This window comes from Pteronotus mesoamericanus, unplaced genomic scaffold (genome assembly GCF_021234165.1).
Source record: "Pteronotus mesoamericanus isolate MK-2021 breed Mesoamerican mustached bat unplaced genomic scaffold, CSHL_Meso_final contig_24, whole genome shotgun sequence".
NCBI classification, from domain to species: Eukaryota; Metazoa; Chordata; class Mammalia; order Chiroptera; family Mormoopidae; genus Pteronotus; species Pteronotus mesoamericanus.
In genome coordinates this window covers 26,135,138-26,158,923 of record NW_026555100.1, presented here as the reverse complement: position 1 = coordinate 26,158,923, position 23,786 = coordinate 26,135,138, and the positions used below count along the sequence as shown (strand labels likewise).

Below are 23,786 nucleotides of genomic sequence, written 5' to 3'. Positions count from 1 at the left end.
GCACCTGGCTTTGGCAGTCCAAAAATAAATAAATAAATAAAACCACTCTCAGAGGTCCACAGGCTGTAGGCAGGCAGTGCCTAGCCTGAGTGTGCCTGGTGACTTTTGCTTAGTGGCCCCAGATTCAGCACTGGTTCCAAATCTAAATCCATATTAACCTGGTGATTAGCACTTGCCCTGCCCTCGTGACTCCCTGAGCAGCTGCCTCACCCAACTTGCACACTACCTGAGGCTCTTTCTAGCAGTTGAGTCTTAGGGCAGTGGGCAGGCAGTGGCAGGCTTTTGTGTGCTTGGTGTCAGTAGCTGAGCTGCCCCAGGCCTGGTACTGGTGGCAGCTGACCTTGGTTTGCAGTGTGGCCCCTTCCATGTAAATCTGGGTCCTGCACGGGCAGCAAACAAGTGTAGATCACCTCAAGTGACCTTGGGTCACTCACAGCCATCCAAACAGGAAAGGAAGAAGTAAAACTGTCATTATTTGCAGATAACTTGATACTATATGCAGAGAACCCTAAAGATTCCACAAGAAAATTATTAGAACTGATAAATGAATTCAGTAAAGTAGCAAGATCCAAAATTAATATTCAGAAATCAGTTTCATTTTTATACACCAGTAATTAACTATTACAAAGAAAAACAAACAGTCCCATTTACAATTGCATCAAAAAAATAAATACTTAAAAGTATATTTAACCAAGGAGGCAAATGGCCTGTACTGAAGAAGTTATAAGACATTGAAGAAGATAGAATAAATGGAAGCGTATATTGTGCTCATAGATAGAAAGAATTAGCATGATTAAAATGTCTGTACTACCCAAAGTAATTTATAATTTAGTGCATATAATTTAGTGATATGGGCTGTATCACGGAACTTGAACAAATAATCCAAAAATTTATATGAAATCACAAAGGAACCAGAATAGCCACAGAAATCTTGAAAAAGAATAATAAAGTCGGAGGTATCATGCTACTATATATCAAGCTATATACTATAAGGTTATAGTAATCAAAACAGCATGGTACTGGTGTAAAACACACATATCAATGAAACAGAATAGAGAGCCCAGAAATAAACCCACACCTATTGATCAATTAAAATATGACAAAAGAGGCAAGAATATACAGTGGGGTAAAGGCAATCTATTCAATAAATGGTGTTGGAAAAATTGGACAGATACATGTGAAGAAAATGAAACTAGAACACCTTCTTACAAGCTATACAAGAATAAACACATACTGAAGACTTTAAACCACAAAAACTCCAGAAGAAAACATATGCAGTAAAAATATTCTCAGTAATATTTTTTTTCTGATATTTTCTTTGGGCAAGGGAAATCAAAGGAAAAAATAAACAAATGGGACTACATCAAACTAAAAACTTTTGCAGAGCAAAGGAAACCATCAACAAAATGAAAGGCAACCTACCGAATGGGAGAAGATATTTGCTAGTGATACATTCAATATGGGGCTAATATTCAAAATTTATAAAGAACTCAGACAACTCAACCCTGCCCTCCAAATAAAACAACCAAACAATCCAATTAAAAATGAGCAGAGGGTCTAGATAGATACTTCCCCAAAGAGGACATACAGATGGCCAATAGGCATATGAAAAGATGCTCAACATCACTAATCATCAGAGCAGTACAAATTAAAACCACAATGAGACATCTGCTCATACCTAAAAGAATGGCTGTCATCAATAAATCAACAAAATAGCAAGTGTTAGCGAGGGTGTAGAGGAAAGGGAACCCTCATGTGCTATTGGCAGAAATGCAGACTCGAGTAACCACTGTGGAAGACAGTATGGAGGCTCCTCAAAAAATTAAAAATGGAACTGCCTTGTGACCTAGAACTTCAATTTCTAAGTTTATATCCAAAGAAATCCAAAATTCTAATTTGAAAAGATATATACACCCCTATGTTCATTGCAGTGCTATTTATAACAGACAAGATATAGAAGCAACTCAAGTGCCCATTAATAAATGGTGGATAAAGAAGATGCGGTACATACACACAGTGGAATATTGCTTAGCCATGAAATGAATGAATCTTATCATTTGTGGCAACATGGATGGACCTACAGGGTATTATGCTATGTAAAATAAGTCAGAGGAAGACAAATACCATGTGATTTCATTTATATGTGGAATCTAAATAGCAAAATAAATGAGCAAACAAAACAGAAACAGACTCATAGATGCAGAGAATAGACTGATGGTTGCCAGATGGTTGGGAGGTTGGCACTGGGTGAAAAAGGTGAAGGGATTAAGTATAAATAGGCAGTTATAAAACAGTGATATGGATGTTAAGTACAGTATAGGTGATATAGTCAATAATACTGTAATAACTATGCTTGGCATCAGGTGGGTACCAGAATTATTGGGGGATTACTTTGTAAATTATATAGTTGTCCAACCACTATGCAATATACCTGAAATTAATACAAAATATTGAATGCTAACTGTAATTGCAAAAAATAAGAGCACTACAAAAAATGATATTATCGAATGTCAACTGTAACTGAAAAAAAAGTTAGGAACTATTTCCAAGGCCTTGGAAGTTCACCACCCCTTTCCTTGGTCCACAACTAGAAGGATGTGGAATGAACTGGTTCACTCCTAACAGCTTCAACTATCAGGCTACAGACGAAGGTGACCACCCACATCTTGAAAGAATTTTTATGAAATTGTTTCTAACATTTTCATTTGCAGGAAGAAATTCAGGTCCTCAGTATTGCACAAGAGTCCACCACATTCTCAGCCTTGGCAACACCTTGTCCTTTCTGTGACCTGCTGTGTGGCTCAAGCAGTGAACAGTGTCTACAGAGCACAAAAGCAAACATCTCTCAGGGCCTGTGGAATTTGATGGCCTCTGCAGTGTGGGGCAGACGGTGGGCTGAGCGCCAGGCCCTGTGGGTGAGCCCTCCAGCAGTCCATGCACATTTTTAGCCACTCTGCAAACACAAGGAGAGAGGGCCAACCTGGCAGTGGAGCTCTGTTTCCAGATTTGGCCTGGTCTCGGGTCAGGGCCTGGCCAGGCTGCGGTGTACTGAGTGAGATATATTCACTTAGCACGCTCTTTCTCAGATGCTGGGAATGCTGGTTAATTTGGTGTGACAGTGTATAAAAGGAACAAAGATAGGCTGGGTCATTTCCTGCCGCCATTCCTCATGTGCCCCGTACCCCTTCCCGTGTGATTTGGGAAGCGTCCGGAACTTGAGAGTTGGAAGTGTTCATTCACTAAACACTTATTGCATACATCTTATCTTTCAGGCACTCTCCTAAGCACTGGGGACAGGGTCGCAATTGGGAGCATCAGGGGTGCCCCGCTCCTAGGGAGCTCCCAGTCTTCCGCCTGCACTTTCCCTCAATACCAGTCTCCACAGCACTCTGTGATGTGCGTGGTTAACTTGAAACACTTGACTGAAATACTTGACTGAAATATTTGACTTGCTACCCCTCCCATCTCAACAACATGGCGGGAGCAGTGATCACACAGTGAGGAAAATGTTGCGGTATACACAGGCAGCACTGTTCTTCAATAAAAGGCTCTCTATTGACTAACAAAAAGACTCTGTGACAAGCATCTCAAACCCCAAGTGTCTTCTCTGCAGCCCAGAAGTCTGGAATATAACACAGTCTGACCTAACAATTCCATATGCTGTGAAAGTGCAAAATTAGAAATAGAATTGTGCGAGGCCACTGAGTTAGACACAAAAGTTTATTCACTGATCCACACATTTTTTTAAGCACCAGCTTTATACTGGACATTGTGCTAGGTACTGAGATATTTGACTACATGTCATATTTTTTTCAAAGAGGGTTACAGCTCAGGCCTGTCACTTCTTTTACATGTACTTCCAACGAGGACAGAAAAGACCTCTATTACTGCGGAGAGTGGTAGCGGGTGGCAAGCTCCTGGCTATGAATTGTACTGTCAACAAACTGTTAGACTCAGAAGTAAGCATTTTTCTGATGTTGCCTAGAATCAGTGGCTCTGTGGATGAGGAGCTGACAGGGTGGGAAAGAATCTTGCTTTCTATTCTTTCTGCCAATTCTGTGAATCATGAGTGGTACCTTTTTCTCTCTTTCTGTGGACTAAATGCCATATAAATCACCGCTGTTTATTCTAGGTCTTATGTAAAGTATTCCTGTCCCAGAGTCTCATGCACAATGTAGAAACATTGGCAGCTTCATTAGCGAAGGTCAATGTTTCAGTTTAGTGGCCCAAGGTCCCTGAAAAACATCCAAAAATTTCTGGTTGAAGTCAGTAATCATTTACTCCCCTGTTACCAGGATTCGTCTGAGGACTGAACAGAGAAAACCAGAGTGTTATAAAAAAAAAGCAAATCACTAGGTTTCTTCATTTTAGGATAACATTTTCCCCTTAGCACACGTGTAATGTCTTTGAGTAACAAAATAAATAAATCCACAAGCATTAGAAGGCATCCCCAAGACCCAGACTCCAAGTGGAAATAACAGCTGGGTCCGGAGGCCAGAGACTGTGCACCTGAGCAGAGAGAAGGGGTCTCTTTACCCTCCCTCCAAGGTTCAGTCCTTTTCAGAGTTTGTCCCCAGGAGAGAATCTGCAAAGCAACCTGCAGGAACACCTTGCTCCACTGCTCTCAAGGCTGTGCAAGAAAGTGTTGGAATTCCCTCACGGCATACCTGGAAGATTGTCCTTCAATACACACGGTGTCCCCTGGGATTCCAAGCACAGGCCAGGATGTTAATTAAGGCCTTGAGTCCCGGGTTGGGGTAGGACCAGCAACAGATACACCAGGAGATATTTCAAAAATATTATCTGTAGTACAGGAATATTTTAGAAATGAGTAAAAAAGAGACACTGGAAAATTCCCTGATTCTTAGGTAAAAACAAAGAGGAGCTGTCTCTTCCTTCAAAGAGGTATTAGGTAATGAAGAGTAAAGTCAGAGTATACTGAGCATGTCCAGTCTACCAGGTAATTTACATATTGGGTAAAACACACTTAATAATCAGTCACCTGGTTTAAAGGATAGATGTCAGTAATTCGATGCCCTGGTTTTGAAGATGAAACAGTGGCACAGAAAAGTGACTGACACAGGGTCATACAATTAAATAGTGTCACTTGTACCAGTGGCCTTGATTACCACTCTTCATATCTTTCTGCCACATGCCTTTGCCTCTTTTGGGGATGCAAACAAATATAAATATGTATTTTTTATATATAAAAACATATTAATACATAATAAGATATAGTAATATATATTAGAAACAAACATATAAACAAATATATAAAGTTAAAGGTACTGCTAAAGCTGAAGGCACTGGAAATGGACAGATGGAGGAAAGACGAGCGGGAAGAGTGTTGGGAGCCTACCAAAACTAGTGGTTCTACGACCGACCGCTGTTGCTTTGTCTCCAGCTGTGTACTGGCATTTAGAAATGAATAGGTTTTCTACCGATAGCAGGGATCGCTTCAGAAAACTTTACTGCGGGCAATGTGGAAGATTTTTCCCACACATGGAATGCTTTACTGGAAGGGTATTGACTGTTAGCAAGAACTCTTTGCAAATGATTAGATTTTTAAATGTTTCTTGGCTTTTATTGGCACGTATTAAAGTCATATTATCCAAACACTGCCTGAAGAACATGTATTGTTCTGCAAAAAGTGCTCAAGGAAAAAAATGAGACTTTAAATCAGACATTCTTTTCTAGTTCATGAATTTTTGGGTTATAATGAGGGCACAAAAGGAGAAACAGAATACAGTATTAGAAAGATCAAGAAGCTTAGTTAAGAACTTGGGGATACAGTGATACTGAGGACATATCCTGGCTTTTACTGTTAAGGAGTCCCCTTAGAAGAACATTATAATATAACATAGCAACACTTGTTTCGAAAGAGTATTTCTGAATCTAGAATGAGATGCAGAATTCAGTTTTATGTTTTAGTGGTTGGATGTCAAAATCAAATAAACTGGAGGCTGGTTAGTAGAACGAAGAATTTCATGGTGGTAACATGCTTGCTTTACTTATAGTTTTAGGTATAGTATCAACTCGAAGATTTTACCGTATTTGTGTTCTATGAGGTGGGTTAATTATTCCCAAGGACACTCAGGCTGTTATTCTAGAGGAACTGCAAGCTGCTGCAAAGTCTCTAGGAAATGAGGTTAGCCCGTCTGACTTGTGCATTTCTTTTGAATACATCTGCATCTGCTGAATAACCTGTTTTGAAAGAGACTCACAGCAGTTGTTTTGTGAGCAGTTATATCCCTGTGCTAACCTTGGGGGCTGCCCTGCTTCCTCATTTTGTGGTCACTCACTGGAATAGGGTGCGTAAGCTTTGGCATTGCTCTCATGGCTTGTTGAAGTGCCCCATAGCAATTTTGAAACCCGGAGGGCAGACAGTCAAGCACACTCTATAAATTGCCCAGAGCTGCTTGTCTCCATTTGGGTTCAGATGCAGCGATATCAGGCAGGTCCCTTCCTTTCTCTGAGCTTCAGCTTCGTAGTGGTCAAAGGGGGACAGTAGGGGGCCCACCTCTGAGGCTTGTGAGGCACTGGGTGACTATTCATGAATAATACCTTCGCATACCAATGCTTTCAGAGAAGTTGTTGGAATCCTGTGAGGATGTTCCCTGTTCTGTGGTTTAACCCAGGTTGACCCGAACTGACAACAGACTTTTGTTCATTATGTTGTCATCACAGCCATGCTTGAGAGTGTTAAACATATTTTTTATTTGGACTTACGCCATTGCATGTTTTTGAGAGAGCCTCACAAATCAGTTCTTAACTTATAAAATGTGGGAGTGCCAAAGAGAGGTTGCTCAACTAAAATTAATGAAAATGGAATCATCTGTGGACAGCAGAGGCAAAGTAAAAATTAGCGATGCTTAATATTTTTGTAAAGAAACAGAACATTTTATTTTGCCAGGGACTTTTACCTGCAGTGTATCCTCTACAGTTCGTCTGCCTTTCCTTGTGCAGTATTAATTAAGTGATATGATATGGTTATACAAAGAAGATTTTTGTGCTTAGATTTACCCTGCAGGAGGAGACCTGAAATATCTAATAAAATTATATACAATTTTGAAAATGAATCATAAGTTAATTATATAATCCTGGTGATATTCCTTTTTGCATACTCTGCATATTCTTTGTGACAGTTACAAGTATACAACTTTTGCATGGTTTTATATAGCTTCTTTTACAAGATCTCACAATTTTAAAGACTTCTTTTTCACTTTAACATTGTGTCATAAATAGTTTTCCATATTCCAATATTATCTTCTTGTTTATAATTTTTACACAGTTGTGTACTATTCCATTTGTTTAATGTATCACAACTCTCTAAACACTTCCCAGTGGTTTAACCCTGAGGTTTTTTGTGTTTTACATATTAATCATAATGCAGCTTTTTTTTTTTTTTTGGCCTATACCATTGAGCTTCTCTTAAATTGTTTACTTAGGATAACTTCTCAGAAATGAGATCACTGTTCAAAGAATACAAATAACTTTCTAATTCTTGTTTCATTGCACTGTATTGCTTATCAAAGGGCTGTTGCACAGTGTTTCACCTTCCTTCCTTCCTTCCTTTCTGTATATTTTATTGATTATGCTATTACAGCTGTCTCATTTTTTTCCTCCCCTTTATTCCCCTCAGTCCTGCACTCGCTGCCCCACCAGCATTCCTCACCCCTGAGTTCATGTCCATGGGTCATACATATAAGTCCTTTGGCTTCTCCATTTCCTATACTCCCCCTGTCTATTTCGTACCTATCATTTATGGTTCTTATTCCCTGTACCTTTTCCCCCATTCTCTCCCCTCATCCCCTCCCCACTGATAGCCCTCTGTGTGATCTCTATTTCTGTGATTTTGTTCCTGTTCTAGTTGTTCGCTTAGTTTGGTTTTGTTTTTTAGGTTCAGTTGTTGATAGTTGTGAGTTTGTTGTCATTTTATTCTTCATAGTTTGATCTTCTTTTTCTTAGATAAGCACCTTTAACCTTTCATACTGTAAGGGCTTGCCGATGATGAACTCCTTTAACTTTACCCTATCTGGGAAGCACTTTATCTGCCCTTCCATTCTAAATGATAGCTTTGCTGGATAGAGTAATCTTGGATGTAGGTTCTTGCCTTTCATGACTTTGAATACTTCTTGCCAGCCCCTTCTTACCTGTAAGGTTTCTTTTGAGAAATTAGCTGGTAGTCTTATGGGGACTCCTTCATAGGTAACTCTTCTCTTGCTGCTTTTAAGACTCTCTCTTTAACTTTAATCTTGGGTAATTTAATTATGATGTGCCTTGGTGTGTTCCTCCTTGTGTCCAACTTCTTTGGGACTCTCTGAGCTTCCTGGATCTCCTGGAAACCTGTTTCCTTTGCCAGATTGGGGAAGTTCTCCTTCATTATTTTTTCAAATAAGTTTTCATTTTCTTGCTCTTCCTCTTCTCCTTCTGTTATCCCCATGATTTGGATGTTGGAACATTTAATATTGTCCCAGAGGTTCCTAAGCCTCTCCTCATTTTCTTGAATTCTCATTTCCTCATTCTGTTCTGGTTGAATGTTTATTTCTTCCTTCTGTTCCAAACCATTGATTTGAGTTCCGGTTTCCTTCTCTTCACTGTTGGTTCCCTGTTTCTTTTTCTGTATTTCACTTTGCATAGCCTTCACTTTTTCCTCTCTTTTGCATCTGTACACCACCGTTTCTGTGAGCATCCTGATTACCAGTGTTTTGAACTCTTCATGTGATAGGTTGACTATCTCCTCGTCACTTAGTTTTTTTGAGTTTTGATCTGTTCTTTCATTTGGGCCATATTTCTTTGTCTCAGTGCACCTGTTATGTTGTAGACTAAATGTTAATTTCCTCCCAAAATTCATCTATTGAAGCCTAATCCCCATATGATGGTATTTTGAGGTGGGGCATTTGGAAGGTGATTAGTGCCCTTATAAAGGGGGTGAGCCTTAGGTATCCACCAGGGTGGGGCAACCCGCTTTTCTGTGTTGTGGTACTGTATGTGGGGGAAAGGTCAGAGAGGGAACAAACACTGCTTGCTCGGCTCTCACCCTACTTTTAGTCACTTCCCCTGCTACCCACAAGGAAATTGGGCCCTTTTGGTGCTGATTCTTGAGTGGGTGGGTTTGTGTACATTCTAGGACCCTGTGGGTCTCTCCAACGAACTCTCTTGTGAGGCTGGGGATTTCTCCTGCTGCTGCAACCCCCAGTTTTTACAGCCAGGGGTTTTGAGACTTTGGTTTCCCATGCTGGATCCCTGGGTTGTGTGGTCTTTGGCATTCTTTAATAGCACTGGGTAGCACTAAGCAAGGGTGGTCCCATACTGGACATGTATGGGTAGGTGGATTTAGAGTCTTAAGTTGGAAAACAGCTTAACCTCAAGAGTTATTTTAATAGAAAAATCTGTGAAGAGGATAGGACTATACCAAGGCAGAGGTTTCTGAACTTTGGCTTTTTAACTTACATAACTGATTCTGTCATTTCCTGGCACTTGGCACCTAATTGTGTCCATTTGATGAGTTATTCCATCGTGTGTATGCAGGTGTAGGTAGAAGCGTGAATGCTAGTCCTGTTGAATTGTGAGAGTGCTAGGTACAAAGCATACACCATAAACATAAATCATGTAATCTGTGCAAAAAACTGATGTACAGCAACATGATATAGGCAGAAGTTGAGAAATTGTGACCTCTAGACGCCAGACAGATGCCCATGAGAGAAACAGCACTTAAGGAGACTGGACAATACAGGATGTCAGGGACAGATGGAATGGGGAGTACGGGTCTTTTTCCTAAGGAAGGTGCTGCTACTTGACTACAGCTGATGGCTGTAGTCAAAAGAATACTAGCCCAGTATCTTCAGTGCTTTCAAATTTTCAAGAGAATTTGGAAATCAGGATTTTTAGGAGCCTTAGTTCATTTGGGTTTCTATAACAAAACTACTGCAGACTGGATGGCTTGGACAACAAAACCTTCTTTCTCACAGTTCTGGGAAGTCAAGATCACGGCACCAGTAGATTCACTGTCTGGTAAGAGCCCCCCCCTCCTGGTTCCTAGATAGCAGCCTTTTCACAGGGTCCTCATATAGCATATGGGACAAGGGAGCTCTCTGCGTTCTCTTTATAAGGGCACTAATCACCTCCCAAATGCCCCACCTTAAAATACCATCATACGGGGATTAGGCTTCAACTGATGAATTTTGGGAGGATATTAACATTTAGTCTATAGCATTAGGTAAATCTCATATTTACATGTGGCAGCTAATTTAAATATTAAAAAACAACACTGCTGGCCTAACAAAAATGTCTTTAAGTTAGATTTGTTCATTGCTGCCAGTTTGTAACTATTCTTACCTGCCTTTAACTACAACCCAGTGAAGTTAGCAGAGAGTTTTTTGGTTTTTTTTTTTTTTAATAAACAAGGAGGCTGAGGCTCAGAAATAATTGTTTAAGAGTTTTTTGACTGCATGCCCCACAGGATGTATGCTTTATCAAGGCAGGGCTGTTGTCTGCTTTCTTCACTGCTTTAAGCCCTGCTCCTCAAGTAGTTCCTCATGCATAGTGGACACACAGTAAATATTTATTGAATTAATGAGTGATGAATAAATGAAAAGAAGTTAAGTAACATGGCAAATAATACCTATGTTTTGGTACCAGATAATCCTCATGTTTTTATCTCACTTTAATCTGCACAACATTCCATGAGAATAAGATGCCCCCCATTTTATAGATGAGTAAACTGAGACTCAGATAAAGTAAGTCCTAAGTTCATAAAACTCATGAGGGGGAGGGTCAGGACTAGGACCCAGATTTTCCTTTGATTGCTAGTTCTTTTCACTATTTTGAACTGCTGCTCTACCACCTAAGTCATAAATGTTGATTATCTCCCCCATCCCCTCCCAAATATTGGCATTTTAATCTGCAGACCAATGCATTAGATCTCCTGAGAACAGGGAGACTCTCTGAAAAGAGAGTAAATATTTTAGGTTTTGCTAGGCATATATTCTGTTACATCTACTCAGTTGCCATAGTACATGAAAGCAAAGACAAAATGCAAATGAATGAGTGTGGCTGTGTTTCAGTTAAAATTGTATTTACTAACAGAGGCAGCAGGCCAAATTTTGCTTGAAGGCTGTAGTTTTCCCATCCCTGCTTAATAAGACAAACAAACTGCCTTATTAAAACGGTGACAAGCTACCTAAGTTGCTAGTTCTCTGTATAGATGTTTAAATTCTTTCTTAGTTCTCTGGCTTTTCCTCATATGCCATAGAATTGATTACTGTATACATCTTAAATTAATCTGAGGTTGTAGTGTGCAAATAATTGTATAATAACTGGTTTTCTCAGAGGATGTAAAAAGTCTTATGTGTCTTTTGCCAATGTATGATTTTTGTGGGGTAGACACTCCACATGGCCAAATACTAGCCATCAATATGTCTTCACTGAACATGGCATGAGGATGATGAGATGCAGTAGGAGCTGGCTCCAGCACACCGCCCTTGGAAGGCATGTATCCATTTGGATTATTTTGGCAGGAGGGACAGAAATCTCAACTAGTTCCAACCATAGGTAAAATGTATTATGTTATCTTACAGACTAGATATGGTGGCTCCAGAACTGGTTAATTCAGTGGCTTAGTGACATCACTGAAGTCCCACGTTCTTTTCATCTTTCTGCTGTGTTGTCCTTGGCTTACCTACGTTGTCCTCAGGCTTCCATCGTGGTTAGGAGGTGGCTGCTGTAGTTCCATGTATCACATCCAGACTTGAAATGTCTTCAGGCATAAAAGGGGCTTGTTTTCTTTGCTGTCCGTTTTCTTAAAAGCAAGAAAACCTTTCCCAGAAGATGTCTGCCCATAGCTTATTGGTTAGAATGACTTCATATACCATTCCTAATCAGCCACTGACCTGGAAAAGGGAAACCAATCAAAACCCATTCCTTGAAACAATGGCTTGGGCCAGCCTTCCCTGAAGCAAATGGGTGCTGGAATGAGAACAGATAGAGTAGATACCTGAAAAAAACCCCGGGGTTATGGTAGAATGGAAGAAGGGTTCATGAACTATAGATTTGGGGTAGGCAACCAGCTCTGACTGTTGTAGTAGGTTTTGCATATTAAGGCAAAACTACAAGTATGGTGGATCTTTTAAATGGATTTTTTATAGTTTATTTTTTATTGTATTTTCCCATTACCATTTATCTTCCTCATATCCTCTTCCATTGCCACACACCTCCTCTGACCCCCGACCCCACAATTACCACACTGTTGTTTGTGTCCGTAAGTTCTTTTCCTATTTTGCTTGATCCTACTACCCCCCAACCCACACCCCCAAGAGCTGTCAACCTGCTTTTTATCTATGAGTCTGCCTCCATTTTGCTTGTTAGTTCAGTTTGTTCATTAGATTCCATATGTGGAATATTTCTCTGACTAGTTTATTTCATTAGCATAATGGTTTCCAGGTCCTTCCATGCTATTGCAAAGAGTAAAATTTTTTTTTCGGCTGAGGAGTATTCCATTGTGTAAATGTACCATAGTTGTTTTATCCACTCATCTACTGATGGACACCTGGGCTGCTTACAAATCTTGGCTATTGTAAATAATGTTGTGATAAATATAAGGGTGCATATGTTCTTTTAAATTAGAGTTTCAGGGTTTGTTTTTTTTTTCAAATAAATTTCCAGAAATGGAATCGCTGGGTCAAAAGAGAGTTCCATTTTCAATTTTTTGAGGAAACTCCATATGGCTTTCCACAGTGGCTGCACCAGTCTGCATTCCTACCAACAGTGCAGAAGGGCTCCCTTTTCCTCACAACCTTGTCAGCACTTTTTGTTTGTTGATTTATTGGTAATAGCCATGCTGACAGGGGTGAGGTGATATTTCAGTGGTTTTAATTTGCATTTCTATGATGATTATTGATGTTGAGCATCTTTTCATATCTCTGTTGGCCATCTGTATGGTCTCTTTGGAGAAGTGTCTATTCAGGTCCTATGCTCATTTTTAATTGGGGTGTTTGTTTTGGTGTTGAATTTTATGCATTCTTTATAAATTTTGAATATTATCCCCTTACCAGATATATTGGCTAATATGTTCTCCCATTCTGTGGGTTGTGTTTTCCTTTTGTTGGTGGTTTCCATTGGTGTAAAAACACTTTTTAGTTTGATGTAGTCCCATTTTTTAATTTTTTTCTTTTGTTTTCTTTTGTTTCTAAGGAGATATATCACATAAAATATTGCTATGAACAATGTCTAAGATTTTACTGCCTATATTTTTTTCTAGGATTTTTATGGTTTCGGGTCTAACATTTAAGTCTTTAATCCATTTTGAGTTTATTCTTGTGTGGCATAAGAAGGTGGTCTAGTTCCATCTTTCCCAACACCATTTACTGAATAAACTATTTTTAGCCCATTGTATGTTTTCGCCTCCTCTGTCATAGGTTAATTGACCATATAGGTGTGGGTTTATTTCTGGACTCCCTATTCTGTTCCATTGACCTATGTGTCTTTTTTTTATGTCAGTACTATGCTGTTTTGATTATGGCCTCATAGTATAGTTTAATATTAGATAGCATGATTCCTTGAACTTTTCTTCTTTTTTCTCAAGATTGCTGTTGCTATTCGGGGTCTTTTGCTGTTTCATGTAAATTTTTGGAATATTTGTTCTAGTTCTATGAAATACATTGTTGGTATCTTGATAGGAGTTGCATTGAATCTACAGATTGCTTTGGGTCGTATGGACATTTTAATGATGTTAATTCCTCCTATCCATGAACATGGTATGTTTGCATTTATTTTTATCTTCTGCAATTTCTCTCTTCAGTGTCTTATAATTTTCCAAGTACATGTCTTTTATATTCTTGGTTAACTTTATTCCTAGATATTTTATTCTTGAAGCAATTGTGAATGGGATTGTTTCTTAATTTCCCTTCCTGATTGTTCATTATCAGTGTATAAAATGCAACTGATTTCTGGATATTTTTGTATCCTGATACTTTCCTGAATTCACTTACCAAGTCTAGTAGTTTCTCAGTGGAATCTTTGGGGTTTTCTATGTACAGTAACATGTCATCTGCAAATAATGACAGTTTTACTTCTTTCTTTCCAATTTAGATGCCTTTTATTTCTTCTTCTTGTCTGATTGCTGTGGCTAGGACTTCCGGTACTATATTTAAAAAGAGAGGTGAAAGCAGACGTCATTGTCTTGTTCCTAATCTTAAGGGGACATTGTAGTTTTTGCATATTGAATATGATGCTGACAGGGAGCTTATCATATATGGTCTTTATTATGTTAATTATGTTCCCTCTATTCCCATTTTGCTGAGAGTTTTTATCATGAATAGGTGCTGGATTTTATCAAATGTTTTTTCTGTATCTATTGATACGATCATGTGGTTTCTAGTCTTCATTTTGTTTATTTTGGGGTATCACATTTATTGTTGTGAATATTGTACCAGACTTGCATCCCTGGAATAAATCCCATTTGACCTTGGTGTATGATCTTTTTGATGTATTGCTGTATTCGGTTTGCTAACATTTTTTTTGAGGATTTTAGCATCTATGTTCATCAGGGACATTGGCCTGTAATTTTCTTTCTTTGTAGTGTCTTTAAATGGTTTTGGAATTAGGATAATGCTGCTATTGTAAAATGAGCTTGGAAGTCTTCCCTCCTTTTGACTTTTTTGGACTAGTTTGAGGAGAGGTGTTAGAATGTTTGGTAAAATTGACCTGTGAAGCAATTTGTTCCAGGGTTTTTGTTTGTTGGTACTTTTGGGGGTTTTTTTGGTGTGTGTTTGTTTTTTATCACTGCTTTAGTGTCACTAGTTGTAATCTGTATATTCTCTTCTGTGATTCTTCCTGGTTTAGTTTTGGAAGATTGTATGTTTTTAGGAATTTATTGATTTCATTCAAGTTGTCCAATTTGTTGGCATATAGTTGTTTGTAATATTTTCTTACAATCCTTTGTATTTCTTCCGTGTCTGTTGTTACTGTTCCTTTTTCATTTCTGATTTTATTTATTTGGGTCCTCTCTCTTTTTTTCTTGATGAATCTGGTTAAAGGTTTGTGAATTTTGTTTATCTTTACAAAGAACCAGGTTTGGGATTCATTGGTATTTTGTAATTTTTTTTAGCCTCAATTTCATTTATTTCTACGCTGATCTTCATTATTTTCTTCCTTCTACTCAGTTTGGGCTTTGTCTGTTGTTCTTTTTCAAGTTCCTTTAAGTATAGAGTTAGATTGCTTATTTGAGCTTTTTCTTGTTTCTTGAGATTGGCCTGTAAACCTATGGATTTTCCTCTCAGGATTGCTATCCCTGTGTCCCACAGATTTTGGGTTTTTGTGTTCTCATTTTCATTTGTTTCAAGGTATCTTTTGATTTACTCCTTGATCTCATCGTTACCAATTCATTTTTCAGTACCATATTATGTAGTTCCATGTCTTTGCATATTTTTCAGTTTTCTTTTTATGATTGATTTCAAGTTTCATAGCATTATAGTCAGAGAAGATGTGTGATATGATTTCAATCTTTTAATTTTATTGAAACTTTTTGTCTGCTAACATGTGGTCTATCCTAGAAAATATTCCATGTGCACTTGAAAAGAATATACATTCTGCTGCTTTGAGATGAAATGCTCTGAAGATATCAATTAAATCCATTGATCTCATGTGTCATTTAAGGCTACTGTCTCCTTGTTGATTTTATGTTTGGGAGATCTATCCATTGAAGTCCATTGGGTGTTAAAATCCCCTACTATGACTGTATTTCTGTCAACTCTCCTTTTACATCCATCAAGATTTGCTTTACATATTTAGGTGCTCCTATATTGGGTGCATCAATATTTACTAGGGTTATATCCTTTTAAATTGTTCCCTTTATCATTATGTAGTGTCCTTCTTTGTCTCTTACTATAGCCTTGGTTTTAAAGTCTATTTTGTTGGATGTAAGTATTGCTACCCTAGCTTTTTTTCCTTCCTATTTGCATAAAATATCTTTTTCCTACTCTACTTTTAGTCTGTGTGTATCTTCCATTCTGAGGTGGTTCTTGTTTTCTTATCCATTCAGCTACCCTATGTCTTTGATTGGAGCATTTAAGCCATTTACATTTAAAGTGCTTATTTATAGATACATATTTCTTGCTATTTCATATTTTTAACTACTTTCCTCTGTTTTTTTCTTTCTATTCTTCTTAAAGCAACCCCTTTAACATTTGTTGCAATACTGGTTTTGTAGTAACAAACTCCTTCAGCTTTTTTTTCTGTACAGCTCTTTATTTCTCCTTCAATTTTAAATGATATCTTTGCTGGGTAAAGTAGCCTTGGTTGTAGGACCTTGCTTTCCATCACTTTGAATATTTCATGCCAATCCCCTTTGACCTGAAATATTTCTGTTGAGAAATCAGATGACAATCCTTTGTGAGCTTCCTTGTAGGTAACTAACTGCTTTTCTCTTACAGCTCTTAGGAATCCTTGTCATTAAGCTTTGCCATTTTAATTATTATGGGCCTTTGTGTGGGCTTCTTTGGGTCCACCTTGTTTGGGACTCTGCACTTCCTTGTCTTATGTGTCTTTTTTGTTCACTAGGTCAAAAAAGTTTTTGGTGATTATTTCTTCAAATATGTTTTTGATCCTTAGCTCTCTGTCTTCTTCTTCTGGTGTCCCTATGATGCAGATATTGTTACACTTCATATTTTCACTAATGTTCCTTAAACTATCCTTACTTTTGGAATTATTTTTTGTTGTTGTTGTTGCTCTTATTGTGTGTTTTTTTCCTATGTTTTCTTCCAAATTGCTGATTTGATCCTCTGCTTCATCTACCATACTGTTTATTCCTTCCAGTATATTATTTATTTCAGATATTGTATTCTTCATTTCCAACTAGTCCCTTTTTATGGATTCTATGTCTTATTTCATGCTGTTGAGTGAGCATCCTTACAGTCATTACTTTGAGGCCTATATGTGATAAATTGCTTGCCTCCATTTCAGTTAGCTCTTCTTTTGGAGAACTCTTGTTCTTTCATTTGGGGCCTGTTTCTTTATCGTCCCATTTTAGCTGCCTCTTTGTGTTTGTTTCTATGTATTAGGTAGATCTGCAAAGACTCTGGTGCAGACCTATGTCAGATGTTGCTTGTGACTGACCCTGGGCGATCTTTTTGGAGCTCTCAGCAATCTACACTTGTGGCTCCCTCTACTGGTTTGGGTGAGTGCATAAAGGACCAAGCTGTGCACCAAGGCTGGTTGTTACCAGCACCATGCCTGGGGTAGGACCAGCTGAAGTCTCAGAGTACCCAGAGATCTGTCTCCACCTGCAGGCTGTCTTTTAGGTTTAATTACTGAAAGAGCCTCCAGCTGTAGTCCTCAGCAGGGCTTAAGCTCTACAGGGTGGGGTGAGAGGGATTCCTGCAGGTGGGGTTATTGCTTCCCCCCAGGGTGGTTCCACATGAAGGGGACTGCTCTGCCTGAGAAAGATGGCTTCTGCAGTATGGGGAATGACTGAGCATAGGGATCCTTGCAGCTGACCCTTCAGCTCTTTCCCCAGAGCCACCATCCCCAGACTATCCTCATGTGGCTCTAGCCAACTCTGCCCTCCCTCTGCTGGAGCCCAGGGTAAGTGGCTGCAAATGAAACTTTATGCATTGACCATTTAAGCCGATGTCTGCATCTTTAGGTGTCTCACCCTGGTAGATAGAAATCCACTTCTTTCCATAGTTGGATATTATGTGGGCTTGTTTCCCAGTTCTGGCACTCTAGGCTGGGGAGTCTGGCTTTGGGTTTAGACCTCACACTTCTTAGGGGGAACCCCTCCAACTGCTGAAATATCCCTTCGAAATGTCTGTTGCCATTTCTGGAGCCCAGCCAGCCCTGTTGTGGCTTCACACTTCTTACCAGTCTCAGTGTGGTTGTGTGGTTTCTTATGTAAATTCTTGATTATAAGGCTTTTCTCCAGCTGGTCTTCAGTTTGTTATTCAGGATGATTTTTCTGGAATTTAGTTGGAATTTCAAATTGGTCCTGGAAGGAGGTTAGTGTAGCTTCCTCAACTCTGCTGTCATTTTGGATCGGATCCTAAATGAGTTTTTCTTTGAGTGTTTAGTTATGGGGAAGAAAGTGGTTGAATATTAAAAGTACTTCCCCATGACACAAAGTTAAGTGTTGCAGGGATTGACCCTGGAGTTCCAGAGTGTTGGAGAGTCCTTTTGAAAGTTGGTTTTGCTTTGAAATTAGAGATCATTATGTGATTGATCAAGTCACTGACTCTCAGGTATGTTTTAGGAAAATATCAATTGTACTGTTTAAGAGCTACATTTTTAGCTGCATTAGGCTGCAATTAAAGTCATCTTACTGGTGTGACATCAGCAAGAATTTAATGCACATGACTAGACAAAAATGTATATGAACTGATACAAGGAAATAAGGAAATGCAGTGGAACTAGTGTAGGGCACTGGTTAGGAAAAGTGGCCTTGCAGTATGACTAAGGTTCATACCCTGTTTCTGCTGCTGGGCAGTGTTATAGTAACTGGGCAAATAACTTAATCTCTCTAGCTTGAGGGATAATTATACCTACATCTGTGGTTGTTGTAAGGCATAACTGAGATACTATCTATATGCTATAAAGATATAGAATATCTATATGCTACTTAATAGCATATAGATAGTAGCATGGTCTGTGGGAATTGCTCTGTAAAAGGTAGCTCTGTGTTATTTTCACTTAGTGTGGAGACCAGGGTTTTGGCAATTACTCAGTCCTTAGGCCAGTGATTAGCAATAATATCATTTCAAATAATAATTTTGATTTTATCCTAATCAGTAGGTTAATATTTATACCAACACTACTCTTCTAATACATTTGATAGATTTATACTCTTCAGTTGTATTCCGTCTCCTTTGTCAGTCCCCTCATAATCACAGGATGGCTAATAAGATGAAGAGGGAGGCAAACCTAGATGATCTATGTGGGAATCTCCACTAAACCCCCAATGCCCTGAAACATGGCCTAACACATATTAAACACTCAATAAATGTTGGTAGTTGAATGAATTAATGTTGTTAATGTTTTTTTCCAAGTCTATGGTTTACCTTTTAGTTTTATTTATTATACATTTTGATGTATAGAAATAAATTTAAATTTTAATTAGACATATCAACAAAAATTTACCTTGTTTTTTTACATTAATTTGCATCTCAAGGAGTCCTTTTCCTCCCTAGAGATCCGACAAATACTTGCCTATAATTTCACCTATGTTTTAAAGATTTTTTTTCACATTTAACTCTCATTTATCTAGAAGCTCAAGACCTAAATGGAGAGTTGTAACATAATGTAGGGAGTAATCCTTTATTCTTCACCAATCTTTGCTACCTTATTTAATTATATTGAATTTTATGTACTGGCGCTTGATCTCCCTCTTCTGTTTCATTTATTTGTTGTTCTCTTCTTGTTTCAATTTCACACCTTACAGATAATAGCATTCTTACTCAGAAATGCCAAAGATGTTACAGTCAGATTCATTCAGTATAATAATTAGGACATTACCTAAGCTGTTGTAACGGAGAAACTCCAAACTACACAGGTTCAAATACAGATTTTATCTTTCTTCTAACAGTATGTGAAGTCCAGAGCTGGAGAGGCAGCCTTCGCCAAAGAGTCTTTTGGAGACCCTGATTCCTTCTACCATGTAGTTCTGCTAGCCCTAAGGCGGTGTCCTGATCTGTGTGGGTGAAGCTCTCCTGTCTCCACATCTATGTTCCAGTCTGAGAAAGGGGGTGAGGGCCATCCTGGGAAAGTGCCTTTGTCTTTTCTCTGAAGGACCAGAAGTGGCACATATTACTTTTTCTCGCATCCCTGTCATTAAGACCAAACAATGTTGCCACACCTACCTTCAGGAAAAGCGAGGGAAAATGGCATCAAACTGGGTACATGTGGATTTGGCTAAAATTTGAGAGGATCTATTATGAAAAGAAGGGGGATGGGCACCAAGGACAACTAATGGTCTTCACCCCAGTCCTGTATTCTTAGTTACAAATAATCATATGTAACAAGAAAGTATTAATCATTTTTGCCCTATGAAAAAGCAACTTTTTAAGATGTCAATAAAATACAAATATGTTCTGATTTTTGGTTTTAGATGGCCTACAGTAATCCTCGTGCCAGGTAGCATTTTATGCCAATCTTGAATGCCAACAGGAAGTCACTGGACGGGAAACTTCTAAGATCATAACTGGGCTGTTGGAGTAACTTGGAAAAGAAGCAAAAAGAATTGAAACCATGACAAAAGTTAAAAGAGTTCGGTCCACCTCCCCTCCAGATGGAGGGTGGGGCTGGATGATTGTGGCTGGCTGTTTCCTTGTCACCATCTGTACCCGAGCAGTGACCAGGTAGGTGAGATTGTCTTCTCGATGTATTAAGATGATCTGGCTTGTCTTTTTTTCTAAATCTGCTTCATTCTATTTCTGAACATGTCATTGTGAAAATATGTATGCATTTGTATGGTGTGTGTATGTGTGTATTTTCTTGGACTAACCAGGTGTCTTTTTCTTTGTAAGGAATGTGATTTTCTGACACCTAAAAGTCCTAGATTGTGGTCTCTTCTATAGTAGCTGATGTATAAACCCAAAGTATTAGGACATTTTTAGACCAAATATTGTGGCTATTCCAAGCCATTTGTTTTCATAAGCAGCTCATCCCCGAAAGGAAAAACATAATGTCAAAATAGTCCTTAAAACCTCTTGGGTCACTAGATAATGAGCTCTTGGAAGCTTAAAGATTAGAATTTAAATTCTTTTGCATCATTTTGAGTTTGGCTGTATTAGAGGAGACCGAGTTCTAAATTGAAGGAGAGAGCAACAGCGTAAAGACAGGGATTCTCATTTGCTTATGTCTTTTTTTCTTTTTGATATGTTTATATTTTGAGAAAATTTCTTGTTTTTTTAATTTCATTTTTCAATTACAGTTTACATTAAATATTATTTTGTATTAGTTACAGGTGTACAGCATAAAAAATATGGATGCTTCACGAATTTGCATGTCATTCTTGCTCAGGGGCCATGCCAATCTTTGTATAGTTCCAGTGCTAGTGTATGTGCTGCTGACAAGAGCACATCTCTCTCTCTTTTCTTTCATCAAAGGGCATAGAGTTGAAAATGCTTAAATTAAACGAGTATACGTTGAGACTCATTGGAACAAATACATACTTGAAATCTGCCTGTGCCAGCTCTTTCCTCTACAGGTGCTCCCGTTCAAGCTGAACTCTTTGTTCTTCTGTGGCAGCTCCCACTTGGCAGCGAAAGAAAACAATTTGCACTAAAAGCGTTATTTGATGGTAGTATCGATAAAAGCATTGGCATTAGCTTCGTAACAAATACATAATGCAGGAAAGAAGCAAGATGTTTGTTTTCATTAATTATGTGTCATAATAAGCTTGGGATTTGTTTTAAATTATATGATTGGTGTTGAGTTTGCTTTTGCTCCCATTTGTATTAGGGAGCTTGTGTTCTGGGTGTGAGAAGGTCATGCAGTTAAAAGGAATCTTTCATCTTGGTTTTTACATGTGAAACTTCCATCATTCCATGACAGGAAAGTTTTGGAAATGAGCTCAGTGCTTCATAAGGAAGGGCAGCGGGAAGCCAGAAAAGAGGATTGTGGCTGGCAGTGAAGGCCTATTAGCAGAGGTTACTGGGAGTGGCAGAGAGGAAGACACCTGAGCAGAATAAGCTTAGAGGAAGAAATGTGTGAAGATGCAACCTGCATCAGAATTTAAATGTCATAAACCAGGAAGCAGCCAAGAACTCCAGAGACAGACAAAGAAAGCAGCCGGCAGGGTGATTTGTCAATTCAGAGAATCAGTGCCTATTGGGTGTTTCTTTTTCCCCAGTTTTATTGAGAAATAATTGACATACGTCGCTGTATAAGTTTAAGGCATACACCATGATTGTTTTATGTGCATATATTGTGAAATGACTAAAACAGGTTCAGCAAACAGCCATTTCTCGTACAGATACAATGAAGAAAAGAAATAAGAAGAAAGGAAAAACAGGTTTTCTCTTTGTGATAAGAATTCTTAGGGTTTACTTTCTTAACTTCCCTATATATCATGCAGTGTTATCTGTAGTCATCATGTTGTACATTCCATCTCTAGTGCTTATTTGTCATGTAACTGAAAGTTGTTACATGAGAACCACTTACCCCTTACCCCTCCCTCCACCTCTGGTAACCACAAGGCTAACCTCTTTTTCTTTTAGTTTGGTTTTTGTTTGTTTTTAAGATTCCACATATAAGTGAGATCATACAGTATTTGTCTTTCTCTTTCTGACTTATTTCACTTAGTATAATACCTTCATGTTGTCCAAATGATAGGATTTCCTCATTTTTATGGCTGAATAATATTCCATTTTTTATACACACACATGTGCATGCACACACACACACACACACACACACACACACACACTTCTTTATCCATTCATCTATGGATGGACACTCAGGTTGGTGCCATGCTTTGGCTATTGTAAATAGTTCTGCAATGAACATGGGGCTGCATATATCTCTTCAAATTAATATTTTTATTTCCTTTGGATATATTCCCAGCAGTGAAATTACTGGATCTTATGGTAGTTCTGTTTTTAATATTTTGAAGGTTCTCCATACTGTTTTCCATAGTGGCTATACCAGTTTGCAGTTCTACCAATAGTGCACAAGGATTCCCTTTTCTCCAGCATTTGCTGACTCTTGTATTTTGATGATTGCCATTTTAACAGATGTGGGGTATTATCTCATTGTGGTTTTAATTTGCTTTTCCCTAGGGACTAGTGATGTTGAGCATCTTTTCATGTACCTGTTTACCTTTTGTACATCTTTGGTGAAATGTCTACTTAGGTCTTTTGCACATTTTTTAAATTGAGTTATTTGGTTTCTTACCATTGAGTTGAATGAGTAATTTATTTGTTTTGGATATTAACCTCTTATTGGACATATGCTTTGGAAGTATTTTTTCCCATTCCATGAGCTGTCTTTTTACTTTGTTGATGGTTTCTTTTGCTGTGCAGAAAGTTTTTAGTGTGACGTGGCCTCACTTGTTTGTTTTTTATTTTGTTGCTTGTGCTTTAGGTGTCATTTCCAAAAAATCCTTGCAGAGATCCATGTCGAGGAGGTTTATCCCTATGTTTTCTTTTAGGAGTTTCATAGTTTCAGGTGGTACATTTAAGTCTCTAATCCATTTCAGGTTAAATTTTTTGTGAGTGGTATAAGATGTGGGTCCAGTTTCATTCTTATACATGTGAATATTCAATTATTTCAGCACCATTTATTGAAGAGGCTGCCTTTTTTTAATTGAGTATTCTTGGCTCCCTTGTCAGTTATTGACAGTATATTATATATTTAGGTTTATTTCTTGGCTCTCAGTTACGTTCCATTGATCTATTTGTCCGTTTTTATGCCAGCACCATGCTATTTTGATAACTATAGGTTTATAGAATAGCTTGAAATCTGGAAGTGTGGTACTTTTTATTTTGTTTCTCTTTCTCAGTGTCTTTGGCTATTTGGGATTTTTTTGGTTCCATTTAAATTTTAGAGGTGTCTATTCTACTTCTGTAAAAAAAAATGCCACTGGAATCTTGATAGAAATTGCATCAAATGGATGACTTTTGATAATATTGACATTTTAACAATATTAATTCTTTTAGTCTGTGAACACTGGGTACTTTCCCACTTATTTGTGTCTTTTTTAATTTCTTTCATCAATGTCTTGTAGTTATCTTGTAGAGATCTTTCACCTCCTTATTTAAATTTATTCCTAATTATTGTATTGTTTTTGATGCTAT

At 38.2% G+C, this 23,786-nt stretch overlaps 1 protein-coding gene and 1 non-coding gene across 8 annotated transcripts in view; one reads left to right on the top strand and one right to left on the bottom strand.

Moving 5' to 3' along the window:
• The window catches only part of SLC16A12 (solute carrier family 16 member 12), a 77,479-nt gene that overhangs the window by 38,884 nt on the left and 14,809 nt on the right, over positions 1-23,786 (top strand). For 3 of the 7 annotated variants that reach the window (XM_054572819.1, XM_054572821.1, XM_054572820.1), the window contains 2 exons: positions 19,574-19,682; positions 20,096-20,345. In XM_054572819.1, coding sequence (XP_054428794.1) covers positions 20,236-20,345 — 110 coding nt within the window. In that variant the 5' untranslated portion in view covers positions 19,574-19,682; positions 20,096-20,235. Of the gene's footprint in view, positions 1-17,057; positions 17,174-19,573; positions 19,683-20,095; positions 20,350-23,786 lie in introns of those variants that run through there. The other 4 variants (XM_054572822.1, XM_054572823.1, XM_054572818.1 and 1 more) reach the window with 3 other exon arrangements.
• Positions 20,965-21,068, bottom strand: LOC129070056 (U6 spliceosomal RNA). The gene has a single exon (XR_008529074.1). It is a non-coding gene; the product is annotated as a U6 spliceosomal RNA (small nuclear RNA).